The sequence below is a fragment of the Pinus tabuliformis genome, chromosome 3_1, assembly GCF_031772625.1.
Source record: "Pinus tabuliformis cultivar Carrire ecotype Pingquan chromosome 3_1, CPIR1, whole genome shotgun sequence".
In the NCBI taxonomy this organism is placed as follows: Eukaryota; Viridiplantae; Streptophyta; class Pinopsida; order Pinales; family Pinaceae; genus Pinus; species Pinus tabuliformis.
Genome location: NC_142301.1, coordinates 845625265 through 845639483, shown reverse-complemented (window position 1 = coordinate 845639483; position 14219 = coordinate 845625265). Strand labels below are relative to the sequence as shown.

The following is a 14219-nucleotide window of genomic DNA, read 5'->3' as shown; positions in this document are numbered from 1 at the left end:
CCATTGGTGTATCTGCAAATTTAAGTATTTCTTGAATATAAGAAACTTATCATGTTTGGGGGGCTTCTCCATTTGATTACTGTGTAGGTGGCTTGAATAGCCCACATATGGAGGAAGACTAGTAGGGTCTTGCTTTTGGAATCAGAATACCTTTGTAGGAAGATTTGGGGTTGTACACCTGCCTTAGCAGCAGGCGGTGGATGAACAGATTTGAAGACTTTCTTTTGAAGGGGTTGCCTGATTGACAGACCTTTTGAAGGTTTCTTGCTGCCTTTGTCAAAGAAAGGGACCACTGCTGGGTGCCTTATTTGCACAATTAGGAAGCAGATATACCCCTTGGTAGTAACTTGAAGCTAAAGTGTGAGCTGGGAAGCCTTTGTACCCACCTTGGAGACCACTTGGCAGCTTGTGTGCCGACATTGGAGCTTGCTTAGGAGCTGAATCAGAACTCCCACTAGCATTATCATATGCTATACAACCTACAGGCTACAGGTGATTAATAATTTACCTATGCAACTATACAGCCTACCGATTAATAAGTAATCTAACTAAAAGCCTGAATAGAATTTTCACTGCTTAGGGTTTCAGACAGACAGCCAACATGTTATTTTCTTGGGATGCGATGTGTGGGGGCTAGCTGGCTGGCATAGGATCCATTTCAGCAACATTGTATCTGCTTCCAGGCATGAAGGATTTGTTTACATGGCAGATCTGTATGTGTACAAAACATGGATCTGTGGATCCAGCCTCAAGCCCCTGCTGATTCAGTAACACAGGCTGCAACCTTTATGCTGACTCCACACTATATCCTTTAGCCAGAAAACTGGAGCAACATTTGCAAAAGCTCAAACCAATATCCAAAAATTTAATTAAGAGCCCAATCTGCAACTACTTGAGCAAACCAAGATCAAAATAAGCAGAAAACTTAGATCATGGAAACTTATACTGGCACATCTCAAAGCCAATCTCCTCATGAAGTGATTATTACCTATGGCATTAATTGAGGGCCAGCAGATGAACACTAGAATGAAAAGGAATCAAGCAACAAACTTTATTTCATCAAAATCAGGTATTGTAACATCCAGCCTCATCATGGATTTGTACTCATCAGGCACAGTTGCTCCTCCCTGAACACACAGTTCCACTACAGCAGGTGCCATGCCATAATATTTTCTCAATTTGTTCTCTAGAGGAGGTCCATTAGGATCACGGATGTGCCATACATATTTTGGTGGAATCAAATCATCAAATGTGGCTTCCTGCCAGCCATGTTGTCCATCACGCAATTGATGCTTGTGAGCTTGACATATCCTGGCTCTGTGCCCCTTTGGACCCACTTGAACTTCTGGGCAATATGCACATGTTTTTACTGCATATTTTTCCATAAGTTTCCTGGCCCCTGACTTCATGTCCTCCCATGCTTGAAGAGCTTGTTGGGCCATTCTTTGGATTTCCTCTGCAGTTGATAATGGCCTCTCATCTCTCTTTTGTTGTTTCTTTGAATCCCAGAAATCGCAAGACTCAAAATCCTCATCAACGTCCAAAGAATTTGAATCTTTTGGAGGAGAGCATTTTTCAAAATCCACAATTTTGCCTGCTACCATGTATACAGGATAGGCCCTTCTCTTTGTTGGGTAATCTGGAAGATCTAGGCCTGCTTGGATGCAAAGCTCTACGATGGCTGGTAACCTATCAACCATAAGCCTTTCCTTATGAGTCACAGCTCTTCCTATTCTGTCATAGAGATGGAAACTTTCGACTGTGACAAGGATATCATCAACAGTTCCCTTTCTCCACACATGCTTCTTACTAGAGCAACTCATGGGGCCTTCACATGTCTTCAGTTGATGCCCCTGAGAGCCAATGTGCACTTCCGAGCAGTTCCTACAGAAAAATCGGAATAAATTTATTTCAAGACATATTACAGTATACAACAAGGTAATTAACAAACACTGCAAAATCTGGAAATAAATTTATGCAGCAGTTTTATGGTATCTTTAAGGACAACACAAGAAAATAGATGAAGCATCAACATATCTGCTGTACTGAGAAAATGGCATTGAGGTGTTAGCAAAGTTACCAGGATTTACACGGAAACTTAATGAGGCCAAAGAGTAAGAATTGACTCAAACCTGGAAATAATTCAGTAGTTGACTCCAAAAATTAGAAGAATACACTAAATATTAGAAAAAGAACTAGAAGATATTTTCCCTTAGTATCAAAGTTTACAATTTCCATATAATGCAAATTGTCAATAATAACTCGTTTCAAAATACATAGACGATACTACAAACTATAAAACGCCACAGCTTCTGAACTGTTGAGTGGTGGTTGCCTGTTATGAAATTGGGCCAGAAACACAAACGAATGAGTTTTAACTTTTGTCTTATTTTCCTGTCTTTTATAAGAGCCAACGAAGTCTGGCTCGTGAATCTAACTTGCTTTTGACTTGAAATTTTGAATCCTACTAGTGAGTCAAAATTGTAAGTGCGACTCTGGGCAGATGAAGATTTAGAAGAGCTGACTCGAAAATCCTCAAAGAGCAAGCCAAACTCAAGAGATGACTGAGACTCAGAACTTAGAAGTGTCTGGTAACTATTGATGTGATACATTACATTTTTCCTTATGCACATTCGTGCATAGGCCAGCAAGGTTAAGCTCAGTGTTTTAAGACTGGCCTAACTGGAACTGGATCTGGAACCAGCCAGTTAGGCAGCTTGACCCTCATTACCAATGGACTGACCCCTTGAACTGGCCAGTTAAGTACAGAACCAGTTAGACCAGCTGATTCAACTGGTTTCGATCTGAACTGGCCTGGACCCACCCGCAAGTTAAAAATGGAAAAATGAACAACAAAATAGCTAAAACAACCTAAAACCCTGACACCAGCCCACATGCCCAAACACTAAAACAACCTTATATATGGACCCCCCCACACTCTATTTCCCTCACACCTATCTCATTAAACATTTGTGAGTAATTGTAAGAATCTGGTGTTTGCAGGGCCGTGGTTATTCATAGTGAGATTGGTGCTGATTTGGCATTGTTTGTGGGCTGTTTGCAGTGGATTTGCCATTTTCTAAATTCACATGATACATACATGAGCAAACGTTGCATATATTGTGTCTAAAGGTTTGGATTTACACTGACATACATGAATATGTATTTATTTTTCTTAAATTTTTCATATTTATCTATTATTTTTTAGTAAACACCAGCACGTTTGGACCAGATACCAACTCTAGGCCGACTAGAAACTCGACCAGTGATGGTTTTTAAAACATCGATTAAGCTGAGATCAACCGTTTGGTGAAGCTCTTCGAACAATGGGGTTGAGCTCCCTGTACCATAACCAGAGACCAAGGAACAGCAGATGTCGGGAGGAGGGGGATTCCTGAAGCAGGCACCCTAATAACAGAGGTCTCCTACATGGTGATACACTGGGGGAACGGGCAGAAGGAACACTGAACCAAGTGGTCAATCTGTGGCACGGAGACAGGAAGTACAAAATCTTGATGACTGACCCACCTCCCAAGCTTGGGAAGAAAATCCAGCAGACCAGTGGGCTGTGAACATGGGCATAGATCTAGGGCTATTTCACCAGAAACAGGAAACGGAAATAGAAACTGTACTGAAAGATTTTGGAGGGTAAGAAACGTTAACCCCCATTCCCTGGTATATAATACATGCAAAATTTAATATTTATTAGTAATGCCCTACTGTGGTGTCAAGATGAAATGGGAAGAGGTCTCCTGGTCAAGTTTCTGATAACATTGATCTGGAACAGAGATGTTGTGGCAGGGTGGCGTGTTGATCTACCCAACCAACATAGAAAAATTATGTCCAGTGCAAATGATAGGTCATAATTTACAGTACAGCTACTGGTTAAAATTATTTAATGATCTTGGACTTCAGTAACATTTTTGTTTTTCTTGTTTTTTGAATTTCTCTATGGTTTCTTCAAAGGCCAGTTCTGTTTATGTACGTTAGACCCTGCCCATCAGTAGTTTAGAATTGGGTATGAAGATTTACAACTATAATATGTTAACATTTCGAAAATCTACTAGAAACAAAAAATGGCGTAGAAGTCTACCTGCATGCTTGCACAGGGATGGCATCTACAAGCTTGGCAACACCTTCATAAAGAGCATTTCTTGCTTGATAAACCTCGTGGGCAACTGGCACCAATCTCCGAACAAGCAACCCATTTTCAGGTCGCTGTAGAACTCTTTCGGTGACATCCCGGTTCATTTCCCTCACCTTCCTTGCCCTGCCAATGAGGTCCTTGATTGGTGTTACAAGTGGCTTCCTCTTCCTTTTGGGTAATGGCTTGGGAATATCAACATATGGAGTTGAATCCACCATAGATTTGGATTGAGTTTCAGATATCAGTGACCGCACATTTGCATTGAAACTGTCCGATTGAGACGAGATCCTTCTGTTAAAACTTTGGGAAAACACAGTAGGACTTGACTCCCTGAGAGTAGCTTCTGAATCTAGTTTGACAAGAGCTTGAACAATCAGAAAACTCGGACTGCCACAGAAGACACCTGCAAGACTACTTCTTGCTAGCATGCTGGGATTTTGAGAGACATTTCTCGGACTGCCATGGAAGACACCTGCAAGACTACTTCTTGCTAACATACTGGGATTTTGAGAGAGATTCCTCGGACTGCAATGGAAGACACCTGCAAGACTTCTTCTTGCTAGCATGCTGGAATTTTGAGAGATATTTTATCAGTGTGTTGCAATATGCTTCTGTAATACAGCCCCAACACACTCGAACTTGTGATTATTTATAAGCACGGCAAGGGAACAATCGTTAAAGTTACATTTAACATTTCGATTATGACATTTTTTTTTCAATTGTTTAATGCATGTGGACATAATGGGACAAGGGTCCATTTCTCTACTCCGCTCAGTAATGTATCTATTTTATCCTTCTTTGTAAAACTGCTCATATTTTTGAACTGCACAGAAGATTTTCAAGCTTAAGGTGCGAACCCTTTTGGGCAGAGCTTTGAAAAGAATAGTGGATACTGTACTTTTAAATTAAAAATAATGTAGAGTAATAATAATTTATTTATTTTCAAGCTTAAGGTGTGAACCCTTTTGGGCAGAGCTTTGAAAAGAATAGTGGATACTGTCCTATTAAATTAAAAATAATGTAGAGTAATAATAATTTATTTTTTTCATTTAAATATAATTTGATTTTATTAAGGTGAAATGGTGAGATTATATTTTGTATATATACTCAAAAGTATATTTTTAGAAAATATTTGTTTTGTGAGCAAAAACATTACATTTAGAGAGAACTAAAGTAGTCCCTAATTAAAAAAGATAAATAGATACATCTCTTGAATCTAAAGGAGAGAATTAGAAAACAAAATTTTAGAGATCATGAGAGAAAAGGGGGAACATCACTCTCTCATATTTACATATATACTCCAAGAAAATAAAAAGGATCTCAAAAATCATCTGATTTATCATAAGGATATGAAACAGCTATAAATATTGCATCAAATAGAAATAACAAAAAGATCTAGTTGTGATAGTTGTGTAAAATCTGATATTGAAACTCTTAAACTGTGATAGTTGTGTAAAATCTGAGAGAGGTTTTTGTTAATGGGTGCATTCCCGACAAAAATCTCTTTGGGTTTTCAAAAATTCATCCCCAATTGTTCTAACACTGATTTTTAAAATAGTGGAAAAAATAGGAAAAAACTGAATTGCAAAATCCTGAAAAATAAGCCTCAAAAATTCATTCGAATCTCTCAAACTGTGACACCTGTGTAAAAACTGAGAGAGGCTTTTGTTAATGGGCATGTTGTCGACAAAAGCCTCTTTCAGATTTGGAAAATTTGTTTCCAGTTGTTCGGAAACCGTGTCCGAAGTTACTTCCTTTTATAGGAAAAAACAAAGTAAAATAGAGTTTTTTGCTGACATCTGCTAAGTCAATGCTCATTTGATAGATTATTGCTCCTTTGTTGACATGTGCTCCATTAGCACTTTGCTTTGGACATAAAAAATTGAATTTTTGCATTTGACGCTAATACTCCAACTGTTAGTGTTTAACTGACCATTTTTACAAAAATGTGCTACTACTCTAGTTAGTGCATTTTTATTTTCAAAACTTACAATAACACTAATATTCTAATTGTTAATATCTATTTCTATTCAATTTTTAATGCATTGATTTCAATGTGAATTGATCAATAAATGATTTAGAAGCTGGAGCTTTACGATTTTTCCTGACCTAGAGCTCTGCAACCCTACGGATGCACAGGCTCCTGCCGCCATCTCTGAACCCTACCTGTTCAACCCTGTCAATGCACGACAAGCTGCCAGTCTACGGTTGAGACACCTCTATGGCTGCACCTGCAGGAGGGGAGGGCTTTGCCCCCCTCCTTCGAATGACACCTCCAGCGGAATAGCAAAGCGTAAGCCGCCGCCTCCTCCTGAAACCAACCGCGAGAAAGAAAGCTCGAAAACTAGTGAACACGAAATCCCTGCAGACAAGTCGGCCGCCACGGATTCGGAAACAGAACAGGCTCCAAACGTCTCTGCGTCACAGCCAAAGGCGACTTCGGCTACCTGCATTCCCAAATCGACAGAGCGCATCAAGATTGAATTGCCCAGTCACCGGATCAATGAAGAAATACAGTACATGCAGGACCACGCTCTGATAGGCAAATTCTTGGGCTTCTGGCCGACAGAACGCGCCCTGAATGGTTGGATAGAATCCAAATGGAAACCAAAGGGACAAGTAACACTGCAACTAGGACCAAAGGGCTTCTTCACAGCCATATTTAACTGCCTGGAAGACAAGACCAGGGTATTCGAAGGCGGCCCTTATTTTTTCAACTCTTCTGGACTTTACCTTACAGAATGGAAGCCTCGATTTGACCCGAACAAAGAAGACTTCAGCTGGGCTCCGGTTTGGATCAGAATGTACGGACTCCCAGTGGAATATTGGAAGGAGGAAACGCTCGCCGACATTGGCAACAGATTAGGAACCTTCATCAAAGTAGCGGAGGAGACAAAGAAACGCAAGTTTACCTCATATGCCCAGATCTGCGTCAAAATGCACCTGGCCAAGACTTTGGCAGACTCGGTAAGTCTCCTTCACGAAGATTTTGAATGGGAACAAACTCTTGATTATGAGCATATTCCTTTTCGTTGCCGTAAGTGTCATGCCCATGGGCATCTTTTTAGGGATTGCCCTCTAAATCAATTCTCCAAAGCCCATCCTTCAGAACCTCAAACAGATTCAGAAGGCTTCATCTCAATACCCAACCGCCGTAGACATTCCAAAAAGCATCAGGGAACCCCTGAGATCCCCTTCAGATTTGATGCAAAGAACAAGTTCTCGCCTCTTGCCAACCAGGATCCTCACAGCAGCGAGCCTCTGCACTCCAACTCTCAGCCCTCTTCCTCCCTGGCTCCCCATGCAGATAAATCTGCGGCTAAATCCATCTCAGGGCACTCCTCCCAATCTCTCCCGGAAGATAACCCTAAGGAGGATTCAAATCCCAGCGCCCCTTTGGTCGGAAAGGGGAAAGCTCACATGGATCCCAAGCAACTAGAATCTGACATGGACATGGATGCAGCAATAGCTCTAAGTCTACATACCTTGGCCGAGGAGGAGGAACAGAATGCTCCCAGCAGCATGGATCAGGATCCGGAGAACATTATCATAGAAGGCATAGACATCTTAAAACTTGAAACAGCTTGCAAGCAAAAAGAATACAATTCTATTCCTCCATGGCAAATCGAGAGACTGGAAGGAGTCTTAACCAAAGTTCAACACAACAAACATCTGGGTATACAAGGCGGAAGTCCATGGGATGCAAAGAAGATCCTCAAAGACAACAAAAAGAGAGGGCGCAAGACGGACCTGCAAAGAACCATTGCAGTAGGGGAAATGCTTATGGAATCAGGGAGATTCCCTAAGCTGACTAAGTTCTACAAACCTGCATCACATTTACCATGAAGCTAGTCTCATGGAATGTAAGAGGACTCAACAGTCCCTCAAAAATTAGGATGATCAAGAACTTGATTCAGCAAGAAAAACCCTCGCTAGTTTTTCTTCAAGAAACCAAAAAAAGCACAATAGCTATGGACAAGGTTAGAAACAAGATCTGGGCCGGCAGTAATTTAATGTCAGTCGGAGCTTCAGGAGCATCGGGTGGATTAGCAATATTATGGAATCCACAAGTCCTTAATCTCTACGACTTCCATGCTGCGCACTTTCTCATACAAGCTTCCTTCCATCTTATAGGAACTCAGATCCATGGCCATTTGACCAATGTCTACTTCCCGCAAAATAATCAACACAAATTGGATTTGTTAAATACACTGTCCAGTTTGAATGAGAATAGACAATTCCCGCTCTGGATAAGCGGTGGAGACTTCAACATCATTCAATCGCTAGAGGAGAAAACAGGGGGAAGATCACGATTGGAAAGTGACAGCAAAGGGTTCAGAGACTTTATTCAGGACAATCATTTAATGGATATTCCTACTTCCAATGGGATCTTCACCTGGACCAACAAGCGCAGCGGGGTCAATCACATCGCCTCTCGACTTGACCGATTCCTCCTTTCAGATAATGCAATCCACTTGGGCGGAGATTTCAATGCTTCAATATTACCACACGGAGGATCAGATCATTGGCCCATTGTGCTTCACTGGTCGAGGCCGGGTGTAAGATGCAACCGACCCTTCCGCTTCGAAGCTTTTTGGCTCACTAATGCAAAATTCCGGCAGATTGTGGAGGACGCCTGGAAAGCCTATAGACCTCCAGAAGGGGCCAAAATGTTTCAATTTCAACAAAAATTGAAAAACCTCAAACAGGTTCTTAAAAGTTGGAACAAAACCCAATTCGGCAACATACAGGAGGATCGACAAAGGCTGGAAAAACAAATGGAGAATCTACAGCAAACCATTATTGAAGAAGGCCGTACAGAGGAGCAGTCACAGCAAGAGCAGATCCTTTGGCATAAATTAGAAGAACGAAGAAAGCAAGAAGAAATTCTATGGCAACAGAAATCTCGAATCAATTGGCTAAAAGAAGGTGAAAAAAACACAAAATTTTTTCATAGAACAGCTGTTCAGAGGCGCATGCATAATAACATCACCTTCATCAACAATCCGCAGGGCGAAAGGGTAGAAAGCCATGAAGACATGGAAAAAGAATTAACACATTACTTTCAAGATATTCTCAAAGAGCCAGAAGGAAACAAAGATGCAGAAATTAAAGCCATCACTCAGCACATTCCTCGAATCATAACTGAGGAGCATAACAACAAATTACTCCAGCATACATCCCTGAAAGAAATTGAGGAAGCAATGAACCAGCTCAAGGATGGCAAAGCACCGGGGCCGGACGGCTTCACGGCAAACTTCTACCACGCATTCTGGGATTTAATTAAAGTAGAAGTTTGGGAGCTGGTGGAAGAATCGCGAAGCATGCACTGGATCCTTCCAGCTCTCAATACTACCTTCATAGCGCTAGTTCCAAAATGTGCAGAACCAAGCAAGCCTGAAAGCTTTAGACCTATTGCATTATGTAACGTCATATATAAGCTTATATCTAAAGTCATTGCAAACCGGCTTAAACCTCTGTTGCCCTTGCTCATCTCTCCGGAACAAACAGGTTACGTCGAGGGAAGGCAAATTATGGACGGGATCATCCTATCAAATGAAGTGATTCACTCCCTCAAGATTCTCAAAAAGCCAGGTATGCTTCTCAAGTTAGATTTATCAAAAGCTTTTGACAAGCTTAGTTGGAACTATATTCAAAAAATGCTCATCGCTTTTGGCTTCAGTCATACTTGGACAAGATGGGTCTTTAATTTAATTTCCTCCCCAAGCTTCTCTGTACTGTTAAATGGTTCTCCTTCACAACCCTTTCGGCCTTCAAGGGGCATTAGGCAAGGGGACCCATTGTCGCCTTTTCTCTTTGTTCTCATGGCGGAGGGGCTTGGCAGATTGTTGAAGGCGGCCATCTCCACTCAAATGCTAAAAGGAATCTCGGTTCATGGCTCTCCTCCTCACTCCCATCAACAATTTGTTGACGACACTTTGCTATTTGGCCACCCATCCTCAAAGGAAGCCTCGGTTTTTAAATCCCTGCTTTCCATCTTCTCAAAAGCTTCTGGAACCTCCATCAACTCTTCGAAATCCCATCTATATTTCTTTAACACCCCCCTCTCCACTCAAAGAAATATCGCTAGAATTATGCAGTTTACCATCTCTAAACTCCCGTCAACTTATCTAGGGGCCCCCCTTGCTGCGGCTGCAATCAATCATTCCTCCTGGCAGTCACTTCTTGACAAATTTGAATCCAAACTCTCACTCTGGACATTTCGAGCTCTTAACACAGCCAGTAGGCTTGTCCTGATCAAGTCGGTTCTCCAAGCCTTGCCTTTATACCTCTTTTCCCTGTTAGCTGCACCTAAATGGGTCCTTAAATCAATCCGCAACCTACAGCGAAATTTTCTCTGGGGTTCGTCGGGCCTCAACAGAAAGTGGGCACTGGTAAAATGGTCTGATGTATGCAAGCCCAAATCTGAGGGGGGACTGGGACTTAGAGACCCGTTGCATAGCAATGACATTATGGGGGCCCGCATGTGGTGGAACTGGATCACTAAGCCAAATGCCCTATGGGCCAAATTGTGGCAGGCCAAGTACGCCCCAGGCAGCCAATGGAATGATCTAATTAGAATCAATTCTACTATTCAAGGTTCTCCCATATGGAACGCCGCCAAACCCCACAGTAAATTCATTCAAGAACATTGCTTTTGGGAGGTGCACTCTGGAAACTCAGCCAGATTTTGGGAGGACTCGTGGCAGCAGCTCCCCCCACTGACTACAGTTTTTCATAAGCCTCTCTGGCAAGAGCAGATGCAACAAGCAGGACTCACACAAGTCAATCAGTTTTGGCAGCACTCTGATAACACTGACTTCAGAACCTGGAAGAAGGCCAGTCTTTGGCAAGATAATTGGCAAAGCGAAACTTATGAGGAAATAGAGGAAGAACTCTCATACAGGAAAATCAGGTACTCCACTCAACAGGACCGACTCAGATGGGGACATAAACACAAAGGCACATTCACTACTCAAGAAGCCCATCAGCTCAGATATAATGGAAACCAACCAATCAAGGACCCGATTTGGGAAAAGATCTGGAGACCAGAAATATGGCCCAAAATATCCACCTTCCTATGGCTGCTTAGTAAACGAAGAATATTAACCTGGGACAACCTGATAAAGCGAGGTTTTGTGGGGCCATCAAGATGTCCGAACTGCAATATTGCCTCAGAAACGATAGGACATCTCATGGAGTCCTGCTCGTTAGCTAAGCTAATATGGGGGAAAGTAGAGAGCTGCCACATGAGAACAGATGCCAGGACAGAAGATATAGCTGAAAACTTAAGGAAATGGAATCCCTCTCCCTACAAAAGTCAGCTTCTCAATCACTTGTGGAGACTCCTACCAGGTTTCATATATTGGATTCTCTGGAAAGAACGAAACCACAGAATCTTCAATAACTCTTCCCGGCCCATGGAAGCCTTATGGTTCATTCTCACCAATCAGTTGCAAGAAACTTTGGCCCTTAAATCATGGTCAGACACGGATTTGCCAGATACTCCATTAGAAGGCAAGATCCTGAAGGCTTGGAACATAAATCTCTCAACGCTCCAGAAAGAAGGTATCAGACCCACTATCAGCAGCTCCTCTCCCTCTAGCTGGTCCCCCCCTGAGTTTGCGTCCTACAAGATGAATTTCGATGGGGCAGCCAAAGGAAATCCCGGGCTGGCAGGTTATGGAGGACTCTTCCGAAATCACACAGGGGAAATAATCCAAATATTCTATGGTTCTTTAGGTAAAGATACCAATAATGTGGCCGAACTAGAAGCTTTATGGAGAGGACTATGCATTGCAGAACAGCACAACTACTTCCCTTTGGAAATAGAAGGGGATTCATTAATCCTAATCAACGCCGCCCAAAGACTCCAAGCCGGTACGCCGGCGGCCAAGGTTGCCGCGAGTTGGAGATTATTAAGCAGATTAGAATCAATGGAGGAGAAGCTTCACACCACACAGAGTATAGAGTTCAAACATGTAAGAAGAACAGCGAACAAGGTGGCAGACAGATTAGCCAACAAAGGAGCCTCTCAAGCCATTTCCTATTTTGCTGGCTCACTGGACAATTCCGAAGATGACAAGCTCAATTATGACTGTATCTCTCTGGCGAAGAAGGATCTCATCGCCCCGGATGCGGGTGATTAAGAGCAGCGAGAATGACACGGGCCATCACGTGGCCGGGTGTCACGACCACAATCAAGGGTGGTACCACGCGTTAAGGCAGTTTAATGGAGTTAAGAGCGGAGACGAGACGGCATTAATGCCTGTCCTCTCGGCTCGAGGGAGGCAGATGGGCAGTAGGGTGATGGAGAAGTTTAAGCGGGGGAGGATGGCTGGTTCGAGGGAGTATGGTGAGTCTGGTAGGGAGACCCTCCTCTGCGCAAGCCGCAAGGTGAATGCAGAGCCGAGGGGGGAAACGGAAGATTGTCAGCACGTCGTCTGTGAGACTGCTCCCCATCGTTGGAGGGTGAACTGGAGTTATATGCTGAATGTCCTGTTGCTAATTCTTGTTGTTCGAGAGGTGAATTTGCTCTGTCATTGGGCTCGAGGGGCGGATTCAGGAAATTGGGGTGGGTTCTGGAAGTGGGCTCTGGAAGCCTGCTCTTGGAGCTGGTCCTCAAGTCTGGTTCTTGGCGCTAATTCTTGGAGCTCAGGCGCGTTAAGGCAGTGGACTCCTGAGGCCAGAGACAGAGCGTGGTGGTGGAATTCGCTCTTGCTACTGGGAGTTGCGTTAGTCCTGGTGAATGCTCACAGTATTGACATTGAAAGGCAATTAAGTATGCCGAGGGATAGGCCACGAATGGGTAGCCGGAGGGGAGGAATTCAAGGTCGAGCTCCGCCGAGAGAAGACCATCACTCCCCTTCTTCTTCAATAGAAGTCACCTCGCAGCCCTGTTGGTTTCAGGATAGTAATGACGAAGTTGGAGGGCAGAAGGAAAGCAGCCCTATTGATGGAGATAGCCAGAGAGAGCTTCCCATGCTCAGGTATCGTCTCCCCTGTCCGCATGTCAACTCCTCTCTGATTGTGACAATTGCTGTGGAACCTGGCATTGAGCCTCAGTTGAATAGGCAGCATTCCAGTGGGGACGACTCCCCTGTCGCTTGCCTTCCCGTGGGTGAAGAAATTGGATGGGCTCAGCCCGAGCGCGTTCCAGGGATGGGTTGGTCGGTTCCGTGTCACGCGGGTGGGCTGAGATTGGAACGCCCTGGCCCCAATCTGGACCCAGAAGCTGGCCCCTCGGTTCGTGCGGTTACTCCTCTGCCTGGTCCGAGTAAGGGTAAGCAGAGAATGGAAGGCTCTGACCCCAATTTGGATCCTGGAGCTGGTCCCTTGGTGCGTGCAGCTAATCCTCTGCCCGGTCCGAGTAAACTTGCCCGAAATGACAGTCCTCATAAGATCATTCAGCTCTCGGATTCGGAGAATACGCTCCACTTCGGATGCAGAATTGCAGAGGAGCTCCAGTCTACTGATGAAGAATGAATTTGTCATGGTAATTTCTGTTTTGTATGGGATTTTCAGGGGCAATTCGGTCATATTGTCCATATGTCGGCTTTATAGTCCAAATGTCGCTTGTAAATGTCCAAGTGTCAAGTGTTTCTGTCCAGTTGTTTGTGTCTTTGTCTGTGTCAAATGTGTTTATGTGCATCAAATGTTCAGTCCAGCTATGGACAGTCTTTCAATGTTATGTAATAGAGTCAGCAGGGGTACAGCGAGTCACCCAATTTTGAATACATTCAAGTTGGGTGCTGCAATATGGGCAAGGCCAGGGAGCATGAGAAAATCCACTTAAACCTTGCCCTATGTAATCTTTTTTGTATATTTGTTTTGTAAAGATAATAGAAGTAGTCATATTCAGAAAAAAAAAAAAATATCTTGTTATTATGTTTAATAGAATCAGAGACTAAAGGGATCATTGATCAGTTTCATGCAGAATTTTGTAGAGGACATTATGCTTGGAGAGAAACAACATATAAGATATTAATGGCAGGATTTTATTGGCCAACATTGTTCTTACAAGAAGGAGAAAAGGTCAGAAGTTGTGTCGCTTGTGAGAGGTTTGCTGGTA

General features: G+C 43.2%; 2 protein-coding genes across 2 annotated transcripts; one reads left to right on the top strand and one right to left on the bottom strand.

Moving 5' to 3' along the window:
• Nucleotides 1-1027: 1027 nt before the first annotated feature.
• Nucleotides 1028-4812, bottom strand: LOC149190175 (APO protein 3, mitochondrial-like). The gene is made up of 2 exons (XM_089412058.1): nt 4094-4812; nt 1028-1884 (listed from the first exon to the last, which is right to left on the bottom strand). Exons 1-2 carry the CDS (start codon nt 4711-4713, stop codon nt 1038-1040), a joined length of 1467 nt encoding a protein of 488 aa, XP_089268184.1. The 5' UTR covers nt 4714-4812; the 3' UTR covers nt 1028-1037.
• A 3306-nt stretch (nt 4813-8118) lies between these two features.
• LOC149190174 (uncharacterized) lies at nt 8119-12297 on the top strand. Its single transcript, XM_089410449.1, has one exon. It carries the CDS (start codon nt 8119-8121, stop codon nt 12295-12297), a length of 4179 nt encoding a protein of 1392 aa, XP_089266575.1.
• The last annotated feature ends 1922 nt before the right edge of the window (nt 12298-14219 follow it).